Genomic DNA, 23,284 nt, shown 5'->3' with positions numbered 1-23,284 from the left:
GGGGATGGGAGGTCTCTCTCTACTTCTTTCTGTAATCTGCCTTTCCAAGAAATAAATACTTAAAAAACGGAAATTTCATGCAAAGTAATTTAGGTATTCTAATATCTATAACCATACTTTAATAGATAAAAATACTTTCTATGCACAGGTACTGAGTCAAGTTCCTTTGTGCATTGTTAAATCCTCATATCCGGCAGTTTGCCAATGTGGGACTGCAGCAGGATCACCCACGAGCTTCTGAAATTGCAACTTGCTCTGCTCCACCTCTAGCATATCTGATCCAGCAGTGGAGGGTGGAGAATGGCAAAAGGAGAAGGGCGCACTTCTAAGCAATTTCTAGACATCATCATTACTTCTGAGTCTGTACCATGTTTTGAAACTCATATTTGTTACTAATCTTGGAGGCAGGCATTTTCATCTGTAGTTTATAATTGGAGGAACAAGAACTGAAATTATGTAACTTTTTGAACGAAAAAATGATACTTGCTTCTTTGCAAAGTATTTCTCTTCATATAAAGGTTTACTTGAAAGACAGAGCTGAGAGAAAGAGAGAGCAGAGAGAGAGAGAGAGCAGAGAGAGAGACTCTTCCATCCATTGGCTCACTCTCCAGACGGCCAAACCGCTGGGGCTGGACCAGGCTGAAACCAGGAGCCTGACCTTTTTCCAGGTTTTCCATTGGGGACAGGGGCCCAAGTACTTCAGTCATTCTCCGCTGCTTTACCAGGTGTTTTAGCAGAAAGCTGGATTGGAGGTGAACTGGGTCCATGCGGGACGTTGGTGTTGCACGTAGCAGCTTAACATGCTATATAATGCTGTAGTCTTAATTTTGGTGCCAGGTGGTTTTGCAGTAAGACATGCTGTCTGGATAGAACAGCAATACCAACATTTTAGGTTCCAGGAATAGAGGAGGACTCTTGACTCTCAACAGTAAAATCCAATATATTAAAACATGTGTTTTGAGAGGATTGTAGTCCAAGCCAAGAGTGTTGTACAGAATGACATGCTCTCTGAGGGACTTTGACATGAAGGGAGAAATATCCTAGAGTTGTGAGCAGCTCCCCAATACCAAAGGCCATGGGACAAAGGGGAACCTTTCAGCAATGGGGTTAATCTTCAGTAGCCATCGTGGTTGCATGCACAAACGTGTGTATCACCAGCCGTTCTGGTGGGTTCCCCCGGCAGTACTGGCTTGTGTGTGTATAATACGCCTTGAGTTGTGCTGAGAGGCTTCAACCGAGGATTAGGAAGGAAGAGCTCATGCTGCAGTGCTTGGATTTCCATCTCTCACTGAAGCAGAGGTGCGGCACCCACTGGTGGCTGCTAGCTGAGCACGCAATAAGAGGTAGAGTTGTCAGCAGGAAAGCAGTTGCTGGCGAACATCCCTGCTGAGACTGCTTCGTTACTAGGTCCCTGTTTTATCAGTGAAGAATTCTGTCAGGTGACAAAGGTAGATTTTGGGTCCAGAGGAGCAAAGTTACTGCCTGAAATTAAACTTCACAATCTAACACCATCTTCTACCCCAACTTCTGTAGGATACTACATCAGAGGCCTGTGATGACCTTTCAGTTGGACCATTTTTCCACCCATGACACTATGGCTTCCCTGCAGAAGCCACAGAGGGCCAAGTCAACTGGGACAGTTGTGTGGAATGAAAAGGCAAAGACAGTCACTGTGTTCAGGCTGTGTAGAAGAGTCATTTTGTGCTCATTTCTATGCTCAGTTAACCGAAGCTTCAGTACAGCAATCATGTACATTTTTCTTGTAAGGAGAGTTGAAGGAGGGGTAGGTGGTGTGGTTCCATGGAGTTAAGTGCTACTTGGGAAAACTATCAGTGCCTGGTTTGAATCCTGGGTACTCAGCTTCTGACTTGGCTCCCTGCTAACATACACCCCAAGGAGGCAGTAGATGACGGCTCTGACACGCAAGTGGGTGACCTGGACTCCTACCTTTGGTGTGGCCTAGCCCTAACTGTTGGAGGTACTGAGGGAGCAAACCATCAGATGGAATCCTCTCCATCTACCTTTCTGTATCTTTGCCTTTCAAACACAAGGCGGAGGGGAGGGGGAACACACAGAATTCACGGAAAATGGACATTGATTTTTGAAATTCAAACTTTTATAAAAATAATACTCATTTTCCATGCACTTTCTGAAAACCCCTTGAGTACACAGTGATTTCAACATTTCTGCACCAATTTGTCTTAATTCCATCAATCTTTTGAAGTACTCGCATGTACTGAAGTCAGGCAGCAAAATACACGGTTGAGAACTACCTAGTGTAACAACTTCCAGAAAACTTGACCAGCACATGGGACTGTGCAAACATGCCCCAAGCTCTGGCATCAGGCTCTCAGGAGTGGATTCTAACTGTCCACCTGCTGTCTCCCGATCAGCCATTTGTTTTGTTTCATCAAGTTGAGGGCTCCTGTAGATCATTTCTTATGAGCCTCTGGAGCTCTCTTACTGCTCATTCCTTACTCATGTCTTCTAAGATCCAATCAACAAATCAGATGGTCATTTCAGTTTATCAGGGTCATGCCAAATTAAGATGGTTTCTAGGGTTTTGTCTGCTATGAGTGTTACCGCTGTCTTTGAAAATAGCACTGATGAACGTTTAACAATTCAGTTCTCTAGTCTGGGTCAATGTTCTTTGTTCTTTAGTCTTGGAAGTACTATGGGGACTTAGCTAATAGATATTTTCTTTATTGAGAACAGCATCCATCAGGTGTTCCCAGGGATGATCTGGCCCTCCAAAGCACAAAGATGAGCCATGGGCCAGGTGCAGGCAGTTTCTGTTAGCGAAGTTTGGGTTGGCCAACAAGTGCCCTAGCCAGTATGACTCCTACTTCATGGGAGTGCTGACATGTCCCAGGAGACATCTTGGGCCTCATTGGTTACATTATTTCTCTGTCTGACTGGAAAATGCCTGGAGCTGGACTTTGCAGACATAATAAAAGTACAAGGCAGTGTCTATTCACAACGGTATAAAGGAAGATCTGACAGCAGCAGTGATGTTTACTCCACAGAGACTGGCAACAGCAATCACCTCAGGACCACAACACACTTACCTGCACATCCCAGCAAGTTATCATCAGGCAATGGGGGGAGAGCCAGAGTTCTGCCTGCTGTGAGAGGTCCCTTCCCCTGTGTGCATGTGCTCCCTTAAGCCATCAACAGTAAGCCAGTTGCAAAGCTTCCCCAACACTGCAGTCTACTCAGGATGGCTCTCCTAACATCTCATGTAACAGTGCTGTCAGAGGATGGAAAAAGGCAGCCAGTACTACCATCACCTCCTAAGGCAGCCAGTACTACCATCACCCCTAAGGGCAGCCAGTACTACCATCATCCCCAGAGATTCATAAAGTGTAAGACAGAAGAGAGAACAAATGACATCATAAGAAAATAGTTTAGGGGCCCGGCGCGGTGGCACAGTGGTTAAGGTCCTCACCTTGCACACCCAGGATCCCATATGGGCGCCGGTTCTATCCCGGCAGCCCCGCTTCCCATCCAGCTCCTTGCCTGTGGCCCGGGAAAGCAGTCGAGGACGGCCCAAAGCTTTGGGACCCTGCACCTGCGTGGGAGACCTGGAAGAGGCTCCTGGCTTCGGAATGGCATAGTATCGGCCGTTGCACTCACTTGGGGAGTGAATCATCAGACGGAAGATCTTCCTCTCTGTCTCTCCTCTCTGTATATCTGCCTTTCCAATAAAAAAAAAATAAAAATAAATCTTTAAAAAAAAAGAAAATAATTTAAAGCTTTAAATTTGCAAGATTTAAGATCCTTTTACCCTTTATTAACAAACCAAAGATCTCAAGAACATTCAACTGGAAGTCTTCCAAAGTGAAGTTACTCCTCCACATACTTCTGATAAAAGTGTACACTGCTACAGGTTCTCTGGAGAGCAGGGTGGAGTAGCAAATCTTTCAAAAAGTAGTATATTCTTTCCACTAGCAATTTCACCTCAAGGAACTCATCTTAAGAAAATAAGAATATATACATACACACATATGTATGTATATGCAAATGTACATGAAAGATTTAATAACACACTATTCATTAAAGCAGTTTATTAGTGAAAAATCAGAAACCTAAAATTCAATATCAAGTTTAGCACACAGGATGGAATATCATGCAGCCATGAAAAAGATATAAATATATTTGACACAGCTAGATAGTCATGATATTGAGAGAAAAAGTTACAAACGGCACATACAATTTGATCGCATTAAAAAAATGTAAAAATGTACAGAAGAGTCTGGAAGGCCATATTTATAGTGGTTCTCCCTGAATGGCAAAGTTATAGGCAGTTTTATTTTTTGTTCTTTTTGCCAATAGGGCTGTGATTTTATGTTATAAAGAAGCATTAGAAACACTTAAAAGGCTCCTTGGAAGTAGAAATGAGAGCAGAGTTTTACCCAACAGGCACAGTCTGATACTGCTCCAACAGTTCCTGGTGGTGTTTTGAAGTTAAACAGTCAACAATTAGAAGGCACGATGTTGGGTGGAGAACAAGGACCCATTCCTAGAAATCTTTCACAACTACTAAGTATGGCCACTCAAGGAAGATTTCTCTTACAAGCACCAAACAGCCTTACAGCTTCATAACCACTTGTAAAATACAGCCAATAGGTAAGGGTTACACAAGGCAGGAAGAATTCTGCAAGTGTTGTCAGGTGGCTCGCTTGTGGGTGAAAGGCAAGGACTCTTTGTTCATTATACTGTAGCAGTCCTTAAACTTGAGAGAGCAACAGAACCACTCACACAGCTCCTTACAACAAACTGCCGCTGCCCGGCCCAAGTCTCAGACTGTGATAACTAGATCCTGGAGAAGACTCAGACATTTGCATTTTTTCTTTCGCTCAACAAATATTTCTTGAATACACCTGTTTTGTAGGTTTGTGCTGAGAGGTGGGAATCTGTGGTAATAACAAAGATTTTATCTCAAGAGGACTACATATAGTGATAAATAAATACTAAACAAATAAATTATAACTATAATCACAGTATCGCAAGTGCCACAACAGAGAATGTCAAGATCTTGTTTTTGTCCTAAAATAGTTAAAAAGCTGTTCACATGGAAGACAGACTAGTTCTCTAGGCCTTTGAAAAAAATATAACACAAGGTAAAAATACTTGGGAATGGTAATTGGCCTTTTTAACACACCTGCAGGTGATGCTAACATTGCCTGTTTTGAGAATCATGGCTCTGCTGGGCGAATGTTTTAATTAGGATAACGATAGAGTGTACTTCCTCTCCCCGCTCAGGCTCACGAGGACACAGGGACCACTCCCTCATCTGGACACAGCTGCACTGCGAAGCCACCCATCCCTTCTGGCTCCTCGTTCTGGCTGTGGGTCCTAGAGGGCCAAGGACAACAGGTCTCTACATTCCAGGGAATGTACCACAGGGAAATCCTGTCAACAAAGCATGGCAGAACTAGGCTTTCTCTGGGTAAATACATTATGTTTTGCCTTGCCTTCCATCATCTTCATTCTGCAAATTATCTCACAATGTCTTCTCAACACCAGCTTTTGCAGCTTTCCACAGTTCAAAAAGGAAACTGCAGCCTCCGAGGATGGGCTCTGCCCCACTGCTAGTCCTTACTGTCCAGACCCCAAATCAGGCACACTCCTATTTTCGGACTTCATATCCTGCAATGTGATTTCCTTTGATTAGCACCATAAAAGGCTTTAACATCATGACTCTTTAGTTTATATTACTTTGAAAATAAAGGTAGATACAATCCAATCACCTCTGTTTGTGAAAGAGACTACAACTATGTCTAAGCTTACAATTTCATCCATATGTGTCTTCTACATGCTAATATGCTTTCAGATTAAGGTCAAGAACACACAGTTGAAGCAACAGAGAGCTGCACCATAAATTAACAGCATTCTAAGGCTTTTTCTTCCATGCCTAAGCATCTCTGTGGGTCTTTACATGGATGAAAACTAAGCTTAACAATTTAAACTGAGCTCAAACAAAACTTGCACAAAAAAGTTGAGCAAGCAAGCAAACAAGCAAGCAAGCAAGCTAGCTAGCAAGCAAGGAAAGTCCCACAGAATTAAAACAAAGGCAATAAACATGGCAAAAGCATAAGGTCTTTCAACCTGTTAACATTATATGAATCCAGTAGAGAAGCCTTCGAACCCCAGTGGTCAACTGCTTTCCAGCAGTTCTGAACAACAACCTACTTGGACTGGTGGTGGGTAAAGTCTGGATATGTCTGCTTTAAAGAGAGTGGCAGACAGACTGATGGGGAGTAAATGGAGTATAGATGTAGAAGAGGCACCTCTGGTACAGGACATAAATAACTCCATACTTTGTGTAAAGAAACTATAGGGGGCTCAGTGTGGTAGCCCAGTGGCTGAAGTCTTTGCCCTGCATGCACCGGGATCCCATATGGAAGCTGGTTCTAATCCTGGAGGCCCCTCTTCCCATCCAGCTCCCTGTTTGTGGCCTGGGAAAGCAGTTGAGGAAGGCCCAAAGCCTTGGAACCCTGCACCTGCATGTGAAACACGGAAAAGCCTCCGGGCTCCTGGCTTTGGATTGGCACAGCTCCAGCTGTTGCGGCTGCTTGGGGAGTGAATCATTGGATGGAAGATCTTCTGTCTCTCCTCTTCTATGCATATCTGACTTTCCAATAAAAAATGAATATATTTTTTAGAAGAAACAATAGGGCTAATAATGGGAAACTGGCACTTTTTGCTTAGTGTGTGAAGTCTTTCCCTAAAAAAAATATTCCTTATATCATCATACAACTCTATGCTGGGGTAATTACTATTCTTAATTTTACTATTAGGGAAATGGCAGTTACCCAACTGAGGTGTAGCTCAAAGAGCCCTTGTGGGGTATGGGATGCAGAATGGACATTTACAGCTGCCATTTCAGTTGAACTAAATTTCTGTAAGGGTCTTTCAAACCCTAAATTTGGACCTACACCAACACAGCAGATGGTACTGTATAGGTTGCCTAAACTTCCTGCAAAGGAGAAAAATGCTTCATTCACTTGGTTCCGTTAAAAACAAGCCTCAGCAACTTTTGGAGACTAGAGCGTGGCAATTCACAGGAGCCAAACGCTCTTTCACAGTAACACAACTGCAGCAGCACATGTCTTGCACTTCAGGAATAAAGGGCAAAAACTACTAGAGAAGTTTAAACTGTGCACTACAGTAACACATCTACCAAGTTCTACCTAGGCGATTTCAACACAGAGCACATTTTAAAATGGTACTTAAGTATGTATTTTTAAAAAGTACTAAAACAAATACTTGTGAACAGTTAATATTACCTGAATAAATGAATCACATCTTTCACTTCATACTTCATCCAGAAAGAACTATTTTCAGTAGTGGGATCTGAGTTAGTTACATGTTTTTAAATGGTTTATGTCTCTGTATCTGTATCCACATTGCACTTTCTATCTAGTGACAGAGATGGCATGCATCTTGCTCAGGATAGTATCCCGAGCTGATCAACATGTACCTGGCCCTCAACAAATGTTCGTTGAATGAACAAACGAGAACAAAAAACATAAATGCTAATACAGAAACAACTTGTCAACTTGCTGGTTTATAGAAACTGTTGATTCTTAGCAATCGTTTAAGTAGCAATTCTCTGACTCCAAATGTGCCACCAATAATTTTATTAGTATTTCAGAACTAGAGATCCCAAGCAAAATAATCTACATTTATGAATAAATTATCCGTTTTAGTAAGCTCAGAACAATGCAAAGTTTATTTTGTTTTTAAATGTAAATTTACTCTACATAAATGTAGTTATAGTAATCCATTATTTTTCAGTTATACTGTTCAATAAGAACAAATCATTTTTACTGTATTGTGGTAGTTAACAGATCCAATTCTGATTATGAATTTAATTGTGCCAATTGAATACTCCTAAATACATATTTAGTGAAATAAATTTGTTTCAGGTATTTTAGAACTTCTTAAGTATGTCAGAGAATTATGGCCATGCTTTTCAAGGACTATTAGTTGTTCTTAAATTAAATTAAAAAAAAAAATTCAGTAGTGTTCCAAAAACAAAAAAACCCAACCAACCAGCCAACCAACCAACCAAACCACAAAAACCCACCAAAAGAAACAAAAACTGAAAAAACAAAAGAACCAAACAAAATAACCTCCCCAAAATAAAAAACCAAACCCATCAAAACACAGCATTGCAATCATTTGATTTCTATTGGACAACAAGGTAAACATGGTATAACTTCATTTCACTTTATGGAAGAAACATTCAGAAACACTGTATTTTTCACAAAATAAGTTTATATCCTAGAGTTCTAAATCAACAGTTTAAAAGAAATTTTAATTTTATTCTTTGGCTATTAATTATACCTAACAAATGAGTCGCTGATATTATCAATTCACAATAAATTTATTTTACATAAAAGAAAAAGCTTACTGTTAATTAGAAATTCAGTATAAAACAGTTCTGCTCTAAGTTGGGTCTCCAAAGTAGACGTTGCTTAGTTAGTGAAAGTTCAGTAGAAAGAATTTTGTAAGAAAACATTGTTGGCATGAAAGCTCTAACATAAATTCTATAATGAAATATTTACCATGCAACTTTATTGGAAGAAATGCCAGTTTTTGATAGCTGGTATTTTCATTTCAGTCTCTTAAGACATTAAAATGGAAGGTACTTAAACCTGCTTTACTTAGAGTGAACTGCCTATAAATACGGTGTCACGATGAGTAACCTTTGCACAGTCCACCTATTTAATTGAGCAGTTCTAAGTAGGTAATTGGCACCTTGCCTTTCTGATTTCCCCTTTCTCCCATTAGCCAGTCGGAATCCATTCCAACGACACTGAACACAGTGATCACCTACAAAAGAAAATGTTTCCGGTTATTAGCTATATTAAAAAATAAGCAGGGAAAACTAATCAGAGTTGTATCTAGTTTGTTCAACTGTTATCTATGAAGGGACTTAAAGTAAGATTATCAATTTTGTTGGAAGACAAAGAATTCCTGGAGGCAGTGTTATTTATCTCTAGTATTTAGTAGCTAACCAATTTAAACACGAGGGTGGGAGACTGTCTAGTGGTTAAGATGTCTGCATTCTACACTGGAGCCCCAGGTTCAAGTCCCAACTTCACTCTCAATTCCGGCTTCCCACTGACATACACCAGCTGGTGGCAGACGATGGCTCACACTCATCAGGTCTCCTGTTTTGGCCTCGTTCAACCCTGCCTGTTGTTGGCACATGGAGAATGAGTCAAGGCATGGGAGCTCTCCCTGACTGCTTTGCAAATTAAAAAAATAAGAAATTTTTTTACTTTAAATATTTGTGATGCTCTATTATTTCATAAAGATAGCAGTAAAATTTTATAAAATGTTAACATAACCATCTGAAATCTAGCAAGTATTCATGATAAACTATTTCCAAATAAGTAACAAGGCATTTACATCTTGTTAGGGTATTAGAAGGTATGCCCATTTGTAGCTGTTTTTTCCCCACCATACCCACACTGCTCACCTCATCTGCCAGAAGCGACAGCTCAGTACTGTTTGCAGCATCATAATCATAGAGAACTCTGGCCTTTCTGCTGCCGCTGGACTCCTTCAGGTCATTGAGGTTGGAAGGAGAACTGATTACTAAGCCACTTGTTGAAGCGATGGCAGAAGAACCAACATTTGATAAAACAGATGGCACAGATGTCCCAGGTGTCGCGGATGTCTGATTGTTGTTACAAAGATAATTCGAGGGGAAACTGTTGAAAACAAAACAGCTCATTTAACTATTTCCAAATTATTAACGTTCCTAAAAACTTCCACTTGGTGGCACTGTTTACTTTTTTACCTCCACTTTGGTTGTTTATACATGACTGTGCTAACTTCTCTCTTCCCAATATACTACATACAATCTACTTCCTCTTTCCAGTTTACTAAAAGCAATTTAGGCCTGATTAAAAATAAGTCTTTAAAAGTTTGTTTCAAAGCTGCCTTTATAATATATTAACTTAAGCAGCTTTATAAATTATTATATAAAAGTATAACTGAAAAACTACAAAAGTATTAAACATTGCAAGAATAAGGCTTTTTAAGGTTAATTCTTTGAGATAAAAACATGTGAATATCTGACCTTTTGCATTAACACCAGCTAAATCATACTTTTTTATCCATTCAGACAAATATTGATTGTGTATGGTCAATGACTAAGCAGTATTAACACAACTGAAGACAGAAAAGATGAAATTATCCATTTCCTTAAGAATATATAGAGACGTGAGAAGCTGGACATTGAGACAGTAACCTGATCTATTAAAGCCTTCTAATTATATGTATCTAAAAAAACACACTGACCACTTGTGATAAGTACTGCTGTCTCTCCACCTACACGGTGTGGTGAGGATTAGTTAATGATGTATGTGAGGTGTCTGGAAGACCGGACACAGCTGAAGCCTGGCGCAAGGCATAGCTTTTCTTCAGCTACCACTACTGACAATGCCTCTAAAGCAATGGTCTGTATTTCCACTTGGATATTAACTTTTACGAGTACAGAGATCATATTTGTCTTATTCAATATTTTATTTCAATCATCACCTTACAATGTGAGCTTCAAAAAGGCAAGCACTTTTGCTTGTTTTGTTTGCTGATACAACCTCCAGAACACAAAACAACGAGTGGCACATGGCAGCATTCAGTAAGGATGTGATGATGACTGCGTTACACGCTTTCTACATTATCATTTTTCTTTAAAGTCCATTACCCTGACCTTCAAAATAGTCCTATGAGAGGAGTGTGAGGTCTTTGTGAATATTATAACACTTCTTAATATCATAAATGAGTAATGAGTAACCACAAATCAGTTTTTCTTAAACATAATCAAGAGTAAAAGTATCTTCCTCAAATAACAACAAAAAATTATTCAGCAGCAAGAGAAAAGTAAACTTTACTTTTCAGTTTCCTTCATATAGGAATGAAAGTATTTACTTAGAGTCTCTTTTCACTCCTGTGAATATCCTTTTGTATTAGAAGAGCTCAAAATACTTAGTTACTTTGAGAAATCTGATAATTACTTTCCTAAGAGAAAGTCCCAATTCTAAAAATGCTAATAAAAGCCTTCAGTTCTGTGTTTCTTCCCTCATCAAGAGTTTTATATGTGAAAAGGAAATGATCGGCCTGGCGTGGTGGCACAGTGGTTAAGGTCCTCGCCTTGCACGCCCAGGATCCCATGTGGGCGCCAGTTCTATCCTGGCAGCCCCACTTCCCTTCCAGCTCCCTGCCTGTGGCCCGGGAAAGCAGTCAAGGACGGCCCAAAGCTTTGGGACCCTGTACCCGAGTGGGAGACCTGGAAGAGGCTCCTGGCTTCGGATTGGCATAGCATCGGCCGTTGCGCTCACTTGGGGAGTGAATCATCGGATGGTAGATCTTCCTCTCTGTCTCTCCTCTCTGTACATCTGCCTTTCCAATAAAAAAAATAATAAAAATAAAATCTTAAAAAAAAAAAAAGAAAAGGAAATGATCACCTTCCCAGCTGTTTCTGGAGGTCTAACATGTACTGGTAACACTGTGCATAGTAAGTCATCTGGGCTTCTACAAAGTCATTCAGGCAGCGGAGGTGATGGGCCTGTGGAGAAGAGGGACAGCCAGTTAGCGCTATGACAGACCTAACGGAGAGCCGGCAGTACTGGACTGGAGGATCACCAGGCTGTGCCTCAGTGAACATTATACCAACACACAAAAAGTGGATTTGATGAGACTGGGAGAAGGTGATGAGGCCTAAGCGAAAATTCTAAATATTTTATTACATATCTTAGAAAATGCCATAACTTTCTTGATAAATCAAAGTTCAGACTTTACACCCCAAATTGTTTTAGCATTATCGAAGTCTTTTGCTTCAAATGAATCTGCAATGAATTAACACTTACATGTGTACTGCTGATTCCCTCCAGGAGAAGTCTGGTAATCTCTGCTTGACGATCAAATTCACTCTGAGTTATTCTTAGTTCCTGTTCAGACTTAAGTTAGAACATAGTTTTAGAATCTCATTAGAAGACTCATCTTATGTAAATTCACTTGGACAGTAAAAAAAAAAAAAATCAATGGAACAAAACCCAAGTTATAATCTGGTAATTCCTTGGTTCTGCTTTATATCTAAACCTGCTTCCAGTTTCTAGGTCTTACTTTTCTAATACTACTTAACCTTGAGAGAACTGATTCCTTACCAGTTCTTGACTGAAAATCTATTACTGCTAAAGCATCACTGCATACTTCTGAGAACCTAGGAAACTATGGGAAAATAAACATATTTTAATAACTTTAAGCTATGATTTTTGCTGAATTTTAATATTTTACATATTTTTAGATTACCAGTTTCATGAGTATAAACATTACTGCAAAAATCTTCTCAATCATTACATTATTTACACTGTGAAGCTTCTTTGTCTTCAGCATACAGCTTTAGATTTTTTTTTAAACTTTTTGTGTTTAAAAACTTAATACTAGTTTTAGGAACATAGCTATTAGGTTCCTTCAAAGGATTCTTCTCCCTGCATTTTTAAAGCATTTCCTACACATTTTCTTTCCTGTTGATTACAATATGCCCTAAGCAGAAATACCTGTTACTATGTATTACGGCTTTGAATTTTTTTTTAAAAAATGCAGTTATGGTTGACCTTCAACCAGGGTGTGTTGGTATGGCATTATATTCTCACCCTGGCAGATTTCAAGCTACTAAGGTAATGTCACCAAAGTTGTTGCAGCTGGGGACAGACTACACCTGAAACACCTGGGAAGAGCAGCAGTTCAGATTTCAGAATATCTGCAAACACCAGAGATACCTTGCAGATGGGCCAGAAGTGTAAATATGAAATTCACTTATATTTCACATGTCATATACTCAAACTGAAGCTAACTATATACAATTACAGTTTAGTGTGCTATGTTCTGACTGTGACCTATCATGAGGTTAGGTGCTGCTGTTTCCTTGTCATACCAACACTTTAAAAGTTTGATTATGGGGCATTCTAAATTTTGGATTAGGAACTGTGTATGATAACATACCACTAGTTGCTTCAACCATCTGATACAGGCTTCGTGCTGGGACAAAATAGTTCACTAAAAAACTGACACCTAAAAGTAGTAAATATGGCAAAGATCTCAAACCTTCAGCTAGAACTGGCTGATAATTGAGTAATTAGTGACAAAAAGAGGAAAAAAATTAAACCTCACAACTCAAATCATTACTGGTGATGTCATCTTAATGCTCCTTTTCACTGCCTTTTCAGAATAACTTTACCCCATGCCAACAGTTTATTTTCTGTAGTGAATATAAGAACTAGTCTGAATGTCTTCATTTTATACCCTCTCAGTAGTTTTTTCACCCTTCATTTCAGTTAAGTGAACTAATCAATGCAGAGGTAGTAGCAAAGCCAAAAACCAGGTGTTATATAATATTCCACTGGCCAAAAGATCTGGCCGAAGGGATTGACCTCTAGATGGCATTTCAGGATATAAACTTGAAATAGTAAAGAAAGACATTAAAAATTAACAAGGATTAAACTCATGTGACTAAACCCAGAATCCATGGAGACAGCAGGGCTTAAATAATTTCATCTGGAAACTAATATGAAGCGGAAGGAAGTCCCAGGGCAAGAAAAGTATCAACATTCTTCCTAATAAAGCTTTCAGGAAAACCAACCACTTCAGGGGTACATTTTGGCTATTTATCATTCTGCTTGGCCGAATACAAAATGGCTTCATTAGAAGTAACTACAACAAATCAAAAGTACATTTAGAAGTAAAGTAGTGCAGTTCCATGTGGGTCTTTGTGAAGAAACAATTTAATGGCCTTTGGTTAAAAACAGCAAAACACCTTATTTCTGCACAAAGCAGTGCTTCTGTGCAAAAGCAGCAAGCTGGGTAGCACATTAAAGTGACTGACTGAGACTGAAGTGGAAATAATGTTTAAATGTTAAGTACCTGGGTAAAATGTACATTTAATGATTTCACTAAGGATGAGGATGACGCATTGGATTTCCAGGTTTGTGCAAAATTTAACATTTCATTGTAAAGAAAGGCTCCATGCTACAAAGTTTAGAAAGTCATTCTTCTGCATAACTTAGATCTTCATTTAGAACAGGTAAATGACAGGAAAGTAAGTAATCTCTTTTCTTCAACGAGTTTCAGCGTATGCCTCATGTCGTTGCAAACAGGCCGATGTCCCAAATAATCTGTGCTTTTAATAATATAATTATCCCAAAATAACTAATCTAAGATCAAGGAAATTTAAACTAGGTTCACCTTGTTGGCCTTGGAAGAAAATGATCTAATGTTAGAGAGAGATAAGAAAGGTTTGAAGAAATACAGCAAACTTAGAGGGCTGATAATATTCTCTAAAGATCTCATTCCTTGACTTACTCTCAATTAAGTGGTAGGAAAAAGACTTGCTAAGAACTGCTGTTAGCAGGCTACTGGATCTACACTACATGACAGGATAACATGCGTTAGGTGAGCAAGAAGAATCCTTTTAATGTGTAATTTAGGACCTGGGCAAGAGTTCATTGTGCATCAGGACAGATCATCAGTGAGTCCAGCTTCTGAGGCATCTGCTTTGACAACCTTGGTTACTGCTTGCTTTTTCTACAGGCTTAAGTCTTGAAATAAGCTAGGAGCATAAACTTTTAAAATTTATACACTTAAAAAATAATAAAAATGACAGAGCAGAGAATAAAAAGCACCTCTACAAACTCAATTTGATATATTTCCCTAAGTTTTTTTCATATATATAGATATTTGGTTTATGAGCTTCTTCCCATTTACTGTACCAACTATATCTAAAACTTGTAGAGATTGCAAAATCAAGTCAGAAATTTGTATATCTGTACACCAACCAGAAGGGTAAGGCATTCTACTTTTCTTATTTAAACTTAAATTCTTTCCTTTATCTTAGTCTGTCCCTTTTTCATGCCAGAGGCTTAGTAAGAAGTTAGAATTAAGAGTGGAGCCACAACTAAACTAAATAGAACCCATAAAAGGGGATGGGAGCATAAGTTACAAGTATCATGTAAGATTTTCAAGTCAGAATCTACAGCTCCAAAATCTTTGCAATGGTCTAGCCAGCAATTTTACAAAGCCAGACAATCGGATGTCAAGGCTTTTTAGCCTATTTACAGTCATGGGCCACATCAAGAGCATACTCATGTGGTGGTGGTCACATTTTAAAGTCCTGAACATGAGTAGTAAACAAAAAATGTTTTTAAAGACTCACTTTAACAAATTGTGCTAAAGTCATAATTTTACTCCTTAAATTCTTGCTTAATAACTGTATTTCCAACTCGGTGAATGTTAGAAATGGTAACACAGGCAGAACAACTGGTAGTACGGTCATTTGGATGGCTTCTAGGGGTCACAGCCTCACACTGACAGAAGAGAGACGCATTTAAAATAAACAGAGATCCAAATGTCACACACAGATCACTAAGGACATTCTTCAGAGTAAATGACTGTATTAAACAATTGCTATCCAGTAATGAATGCAGCAGTATTTTTTCAGTTTTCAACAAAAGTGAGGGATTAGGAGGGAACAAGGTTCAAGTATTTTAAAAAATTCGTTTGTGTGAAATGACAGTCCCAATTCTCTGAAGTACAGGATACTGTATTAACTACATTATATATCTTAAAAATTACCACTAAAATATAATTGTTAAGGACTAAACCAAGTACTTCAACTGTGTTGTCGCACAGCATTATAGTAATATTGCTTAGCAGGGATGCAGGATGTGCCAAAGAATGTACCAACCACTTGTCTGCAGCTTTGCTCTGTCGTTCTGTGGAACTGCTATTAGCCAAACAGACTTGAGCCTTTTCATAAACTTCAGATTATTAAGACATTGTAAAATAGATTGTGGTAAGACCCATAGTTGTTACCCAATAAGTACTTATCAAATGAATGACAATTAAACTTTTGTTTCATAATTCTGTAGTTTAATAATTTACTTACTTTTGTCACTTCCTCTGCCCAAATCTAGCCAGCATTAAAAATTAGAGAAAAATATAGAGCATGAAAGAAAGTTGGAATTTAACATTTCCTACAACTAAGTACAGAAAAATGTAAATATCTGAATTCAAATGGCATACTCTCCTTTCTCAGATTCTCACTAACAGACAAAATACAGTAGTAACTAAGTACTACAGTAATAACATACTGTGAGAGTATGTCCTTATATCAGGATTCTCAACTTCCAAATCTTATGCTAATTCTACAAACTAATGTAGTAATTTTCCCAAATTAAGATTATCTAATAATCTCTTATTTCTAGTGTTCTCATTCACAAAATAAGATCTGGCCTAAGCTTCAATTTCTAACTTCTCGCTTAGGTATGGATTCTAGACTTTTGGGATATGGAAACAAAGTAAAGATAAATGGGGAAGGGATGCTGACACAGCTCTTTTTGGGAATAAACAACAAACTTTAGATGCAACCATAACTTGCTGTAAGTAGATGACATTAGTAGTATGAAATAAAAACCACTTAATGAATTAAATAAAGCTGTGTTAACTGTTTATGAGGATATTTTAGCCAAGACAATAGGAAATCTATGATTAATATACTAAATTAGCAATGACTGAAATGATTAACACACTAAATTAGAAATGATTGAAAAGCTCGCACACTTTTCACATATCTACAGATAGAACAATGGAAGTAAATGAATGCATTCTCTTGCTATCTAAAGAAAGCCCTAATTTCAGGCAGGGCTACAATAATTTTAGTTAAAAAAATATCAAAACTGTACTTTATAATACGCAATACAAGAATCTACCATATTACAGAAGTATTTTCCCCTGACTTTTGTTCAATGCTACTGCAAGTCACTTAACTGTCAATTTGCATTTGTACAGAAGACTTGTGACTTTTATTGCAAGTAATCTATCTAGGAATATGAAACCAAATACTGTATCCGTAAATTATTATTGGCTGAAGAGTTTAAATGTAGTTACATTCAGATTCTGCAATTTTTTGTTAAAAATTCCTATTAACTAAAAAATTTCCTCATACTGAGTTCCTACAAACACTGGCTATTAACAGAAAACAATTTTCACTGGTAACTAACTGGAGACTATCACTATTGTGCTATGCTCTGAACTGAGTACTGCACAGAGCGTGGGGCCTGGCCACTAGAATACTTCACCTACTAAAGTTAGTGTTTGCCTCAAATGGCAGAATGTTCAGTTTGGGTGGAAACAATGCAAACAATGAAGCAACTGAGAAGTCAATTTATATAGCTTATACCTTCCCCAAACTACATTTTGCTTATTTCCTTTGCCAAAGATAAGCATATGAAGTGCCAATTTAAATTAGCAAAAGGGTGGAAATAAAAGCAATCAACTTATATGTAAATTCAGATTCTAAACAACTGTATCTGGCATAACCAACATATTTGGTAACAAAGGCATATAATTTCTCTCCTTCAAGGTTTACTATCATTTCAGCTAGAATTTCCTGTATTATTTAATGAATGCTTGCTATTCTACATTTGTACATGCAGCTTATAGCAAGAGAAGGCACTTTATTCAAGATGTAGAAAACACAGTAGGCCAACAAACCTTCAGCCATTTTACATGCAGGTAGTTGAGCATGTAAGAGAAATTTACCATAATGTTATCTCCTTCAAGGCGAGCTGAGTTTAGTTGCTTAAGTGCATAGGTGAGAGACAAAGAACACATTACACCAATGAGCACAGTGAAACAAATTACTTCTGCACAATAAAGAACACACTAAATAAGTATTAGAAGAGCTTATAAAAATGTATTTCTTACTTTAAAAAAAACTCAACTATACTTAGTTTTTAATGAAATTTGATACTTGATTACTATCCAATTTTTCCAAAAGACTCAAACTTTTAAACCAAAAATATGGCTGATACATGATTTTTAAATTGCAATAATTTAGAGGCATAAGATTTTTATAGATTTTTCCCTATGAAAGATTTTCTGGCTACACAGTTTTGTTACTCAAAGACCATTTTATTTTATGAACTTACGAAGCCTTAAAACACACTGGCTCTCTATAAATCAGTCCCATTCAGGTCTTTGCATTGGCATAGCCTGAAGAAATTCGAGGGACATGCCAATTCTGTACTTTTATAAAACTTTAAACATGTATACACACAAAGTTAAGGCTACACAATGGTGTCATAAATGTGCAGTCTGGTAGGGAAGTGCTTAAGTGTACAGAGGGAACTATTAGTCACATGTTATTTGAAGAAATACTTCATATCAAATTAGGGTGTGCCTACTAGAGAGCTGTGAAAAAAATTCAAACGTTACTGTTGTAATGTTCCCAGCAGATTAAAATTTGGTTATTAAAACAGATGCCTTATAATTTAAATGCACTGGATATTTTGTCCTTACTTCTCAGACCTAAGTTTTATTTCATTTATTTATTTATATACACTATTTTAACAATTATTTTTGTTTACTTGCAGCATTAAAGGTCTTTTTCCTTCTTGTTCAGCTTTTAATTTTTGAAAAAAAAAAGCCTTTTGTGCTTTATTATTCTTTAACATGTTAACTCGTAACAGAAGTTAGTAAAGCAGCAATACTGGATACAGGCAGCAATCTTTTATTGATATGGGTAAGTCATCAAAAAACTTATTTTGCTGTAATAAACAGTGAACTAATGGCACAACACTTTCACTATGGTATAGTACCTTATCTAAAATCAGTATTTGATAAACACAGAATGTGACATGGGATCCCCAAAATATACTAATAAATGGCTTTTTTTCCCAAAGTGCTAATATGCATAGATTCTAAACCTTACTAGCAGAAGTTGGAGCAGTTAATTCATAAAAATTTATAAACAAGAGAATAAAAAAAGCCTGGGGTCAAATTTATCATCTTTCTCATAAAGATTTATTCATTTGAAATACAGAGTAACAGAGAGGAGACAAGTGACAGAGCTCTTCCATCAGCTGGTTCTTGCCACTAATGGCTCCCACAGCTATGCCTGGGGTCAGGTGAAGCCAGGAGCTGGGAACTCCTTCTGGATGGCCTATGAGGCTGGCAGGGGTCCAAATATTTGGGCGATCCTCTGCTGTCTTCCTTAGGAGAATTAGCAGGTTTCTGGACTGAAAGCAGAGTAGTCTGGACTCAAACTGATACACTATGAAAGATCTTGCTGTATCACAACACTGGCCCTAAATTAATTTTTTCAGTTGCCAAGTAGAACTAGAAAATTTGTCAAGGATGTAAAAAAAAAAGTGAACTTCTTGTGGTTTATGTGTATTTTTTAAATGGATTTCTCACATAAATGGAAACATCAAATACCATTAAAAAATATTACCAAATATAGGTATTCCTCAAGACTTTACATAACAATAAATTAAAAGGACTTGTCATTTTCAAACTATTTCAGACTAAGTTTAAAAAATGTTTTTGTTATTTGAAAGACTATTACTTCAGCAAATGTGAATTTTGGTGTCAACTAGTGTCTTTAATACTGGCTGAAAAATTTTGTGTCATGTAATATACAAGTTACAGAAAAGCTGTGTAAAATGAATTTGCTGTATAGAGTCATTTATATCCTCTTTCATTTTAATTTCACACATAAAAATCCTAGGCAAAGTTTTGCCTTAAAAAATACACAGAGGATAATCATTAAAGACCCTTTCCAGATAGAACATAAGGAAGCATCTCTCAATTTTTTTTCTGTGTAGTTCTCACACTTTTTAATAACAGTGGAAATATAATTCAATATTCAAAGAGCTTGTTTACTTGTAAACCTTATTTTGTTTCCGGTACTTTTTCAGGGAAAAGGCAAAGTATCATTAACTCCTAAGAGTGCCTGCTTGCTAAGAGTTCTACATTGAAACTTTGACAACCCTGTTCTCATTCCACAATGATCTGTGAACACACATAGGCATTCTGAATAAAGAGATTCTGTTTCAGCTCAAACATTTATTTTCAAATGATCCTTATTTTTCTAAGATATATTTTCCTAATTATAAAATTATCTTAAAAATAAATTCACATTTTACCAACTCATTATCTTTTCAAAAGATACACTGCCATTTCCACTGAGGATTTTTAAAGAACATGACAGAGCTTTAAGAACTATCACTGCTTTTTAGCAGTAGCTATACTGCTGAGTATTACTTCTTAGCTCATCTATTTTGTGCTCGTCTTATGTTTTATATTTTAATAAACAAATAACTCTAAAGCAATATTCTAGTCTTAACAATAGAAAAAAAAAATCACTTACTGAACTTCTAGTTTCCGCAGCTTTTGCCTTTTTCAGTCTGGTTTTTGCAGCATCCAAATCCAGTCTCTTATTTTGTAACAGCTTTCTTTCTTTCTAAAAATGTAAAAAGCAATCATGCACTAATATGATTAGATTATGAGGCAGCATCCTGAAAATATTATGTTACATTAAATATATGTATTATCTGAAAAAGACTTATGGTTACAAAATCAGTTTAAAATTATCATTCAGGTATTTAACTCTCCTTTTTCATTTAAATTTTAAAATGATCAAGACATTCCAGGTATGTGGGAGCTTGGCACAGATTGCAGGTCGTGACAGAAACAAAGGAATAGCAGTTTGAATATTTTCTGATTTTGTTCTTCATAAAGCCTTGGGAAAAATCTCTGACAATCATAATCCGGGGAGCGATGTTACCAGGAGCTACCAGGAGCCAGGGATGCTATAGCTAAGCTTCCTAAGACAGTCAGATCTCACATACTCAGTTCATTATGAAGCCAAAAGCCTGAGAAATCTTGTTTCAAACTTACACAGATTATGCAGAAAGTGCTTACAGTGAAAAAGTATGTGCCAAGAGTATGGCTGCTTTTAACATGTCACAGAACCCAACGCAACCCAGCCACTCCAAAATGGAGTTTCAAACTTATAATAAATAAATGCTATCATTGTGTGTTTGTGTGTATGAAAATTTCCCCCCAAATTTCACTCTTTTGAATAAGTTTATAGAAATTGAGTTTGCTTTAATTCTTAGTCTATACATCAAATTGAATACCACTAATAAGCTAATATTTGAATCACATTTAAATTCTGATATTTTCTTATATACTTATGTCAATATATGCTGACATTTAAAAATATTTAAATATTTCTCTATATATATTTTTAAATGTGCAAATTAAAGTTTGAAGGTGCATTTAAGGTTTGTGCTTTGCAAAAACCATAGGAAAAAAAAAATCCACCCAGCTCTTAATTCTCCATCACAAGCAAGTTAACTAAAAATTATTGATATAGGTTAGGAATGGTAAAAGTTGTATGTTTCTTACACTTTATAGTGAAACAAAGCATTATAAAAAGAAAATAGTTTCTAGGACCACACAGCTGGATGAAATAGGATAGCCACACGTATGACTTCAAATAACTAAATTTGTAGCTTCCAGTGAGATGAACAGTTACACAGTTTGCTTTGATGATATTTTGTACTATATTTTCATAATTATTCCAGAGCTATCTTGATATATTTTAGCAGTGCTAATGAATGAAAATGAATGGAAGTCAAGTGCCAGGACCTTCTACTGTATCTCACATGTTAGTGTAAGTACAGGGGCCCAAGCAATTGGGCCAACCTCTACAGTTTTCCCAAGTGCAGCAGTAGGGATCAGAACTGGAGCACCTGGGACTTGAACCTGGGCCAGTATGGGATATGGCAGCAGCTTTACCCACTGTATCACTGTGCCAACCCCGGTTCATTTAAGTTTCTAGCGTGCTGCATCTATACTCATTAATGGGCAAATTATTTATTAAAAACTAGATAAAGATGCAAATTACTTTAACAAAAAGAATATTTTCCAACTCACAGCAATTGTTTTATAATCTCCTTCTATAAAATTTCTTAAAGGAGTAAGAAAATTTAATGCTGAAGTTTGAATCAGCTCTCTGTCAGCTGTTCCAATTCGTTTCTGTGTTTCTCCACATTTAATAAGAGCATTGCCTACAAAGAAGAAGAAAAATCGATCATGGTTCAGGAATATAAAATATAAAATCATATGACGATAAATCAATAATGTGACTGCCTTAAAGTTAATATCACTTGCGTACTTAAATAAAATCAAATAGAATGAACTATAATTAAGGAGATTTTAAGAGTAAATTAAGACTAAACATTTAAATGAAAAAAGACCAAGATGAACTTGTTGTCCTATCATAGGTAATTGTGTTAAATTTACCAATGAATACATTACATATTACCAAAAATATTTATGGCTGAACCTCAAACAGAACAGGTTTGTTTATAAAAGTATAATGTCCATAATATTTTATTAAGTCAATCAAATTACAATTTGTCCTCTATTCTGTAACTATACATTTCTCTTAAGAATGCATAACAAATAGTTTATATCCTAAGTTTAGAAAAAATCATATTTTTATAGCACATAAACTCTGGAAATAGGATTGGGTACAGTAGGAAAGTAGAAAGCAGAGAAGAAAAGGAACCCCAAGTAAAGATTAACCTTTTTTTTAAAAAAAGACTTATTTATTTTTATTGGAAAGGCAGATGATTTACAGAAAGGAGGAGAGACAGTTAGAAAAGATCTGTCTACTATTTCACTCCCAAATGGTTGCAACTGCCAGAGCTGAACTGATCTGCAGCCAGGCGTCAGGAATGCCTCGGGGTCTCCCATGAGGGTGTAGGGTCCCAAGCACTTGGCCATGTGCTACTGCTTTTCCAGGCCACAAACAGGTCCAGTACGACCAGGGCCCCTATGGGATCTCTGGAACATGCACGGTGAGGATTTATCCTTGAGCCATCATGCTGGTTCCAAGGATTAGCCTTCTACCCCTAGCTTCCCTATCTCTACCTCTGTGTATTAAATCTTTCATGTTAGAATAAAATTGGAACTAAAGAAAGGAAGATAGCATTGTCTATAGATATAGACAAATCCACATATGAATTACTACATATATGATAATGCATGCATCATTTAATCTCTCCAAGCCTTAGTTTCTCTATCTTTAATTGGATATAAGAAACTATGTTACTTACAGAATATGAGGGGATTTACTGAAATTATGCATAATACATGTATGTCATAAGGCAATGGAATACAATGAAATACTACATTTTTTGCTTCCAGTTACTAATAATGGGTTCACAAAGCCCATTCCAATAATCAGGATACATTTGCGAAAACTATCAGAGGTGTAAAACAGAAAATTCGCAAGTTTTTAACGTTCATTTTCCAGGAGGCCTTCAGCTTGGTGAGACAAAACACGGGGTCCCTTTCAGGTACCTTACCAGAGTTACATACAAGCTTTTCTAAAAATTAGGTAAAAATT

The 23,284-nt window shown here is 37.1% G+C and overlaps 1 protein-coding gene across 4 annotated transcripts in view; it reads right to left on the bottom strand.

Annotated features, from left to right (window-relative positions):
• Positions 1-7,631: 7,631 nt before the first annotated feature.
• Positions 7,632-23,284, bottom strand: part of SH3GLB1 (SH3 domain containing GRB2 like, endophilin B1) — a 34,228-nt gene continuing 18,575 nt past the window's right edge. Inside the window, exons 4-11 of one of the 4 annotated variants that reach the window (XM_040987387.1) lie at positions 21,805-21,938; positions 20,231-20,323; positions 17,572-17,658; positions 15,965-15,988; positions 11,892-11,981; positions 11,490-11,590; positions 9,497-9,731; positions 7,632-8,844 (exon numbers count right to left, since the gene is read on the bottom strand). In XM_040987387.1, coding sequence (XP_040843321.1) covers positions 8,737-8,844; positions 9,497-9,731; positions 11,490-11,590; positions 11,892-11,981; positions 15,965-15,988; positions 17,572-17,658; positions 20,231-20,323; positions 21,805-21,938 — 872 coding nt within the window. In that variant the 3' untranslated portion in view covers positions 7,632-8,736. The remainder of the gene's footprint in view (positions 8,845-9,496; positions 9,732-11,489; positions 11,591-11,891; positions 11,982-15,964; positions 15,989-17,571; positions 17,659-20,230; positions 20,324-21,804; positions 21,939-23,284) is intronic. The other 3 variants (XM_040987389.1, XM_040987388.1, XM_040987390.1) reach the window with 3 other exon arrangements.

Source organism: Ochotona curzoniae, unplaced genomic scaffold (genome assembly GCF_017591425.1).
Source record: "Ochotona curzoniae isolate NIBS_2020 unplaced genomic scaffold, NIBS_Ocur_1.0 contig_4612, whole genome shotgun sequence".
Lineage (NCBI taxonomy): Eukaryota > Metazoa > Chordata > Mammalia > Lagomorpha > Ochotonidae > Ochotona > Ochotona curzoniae.
Note: the sequence above shows the minus strand (reverse complement) of the source record. Positions and strands in the feature narration are given on the sequence as shown.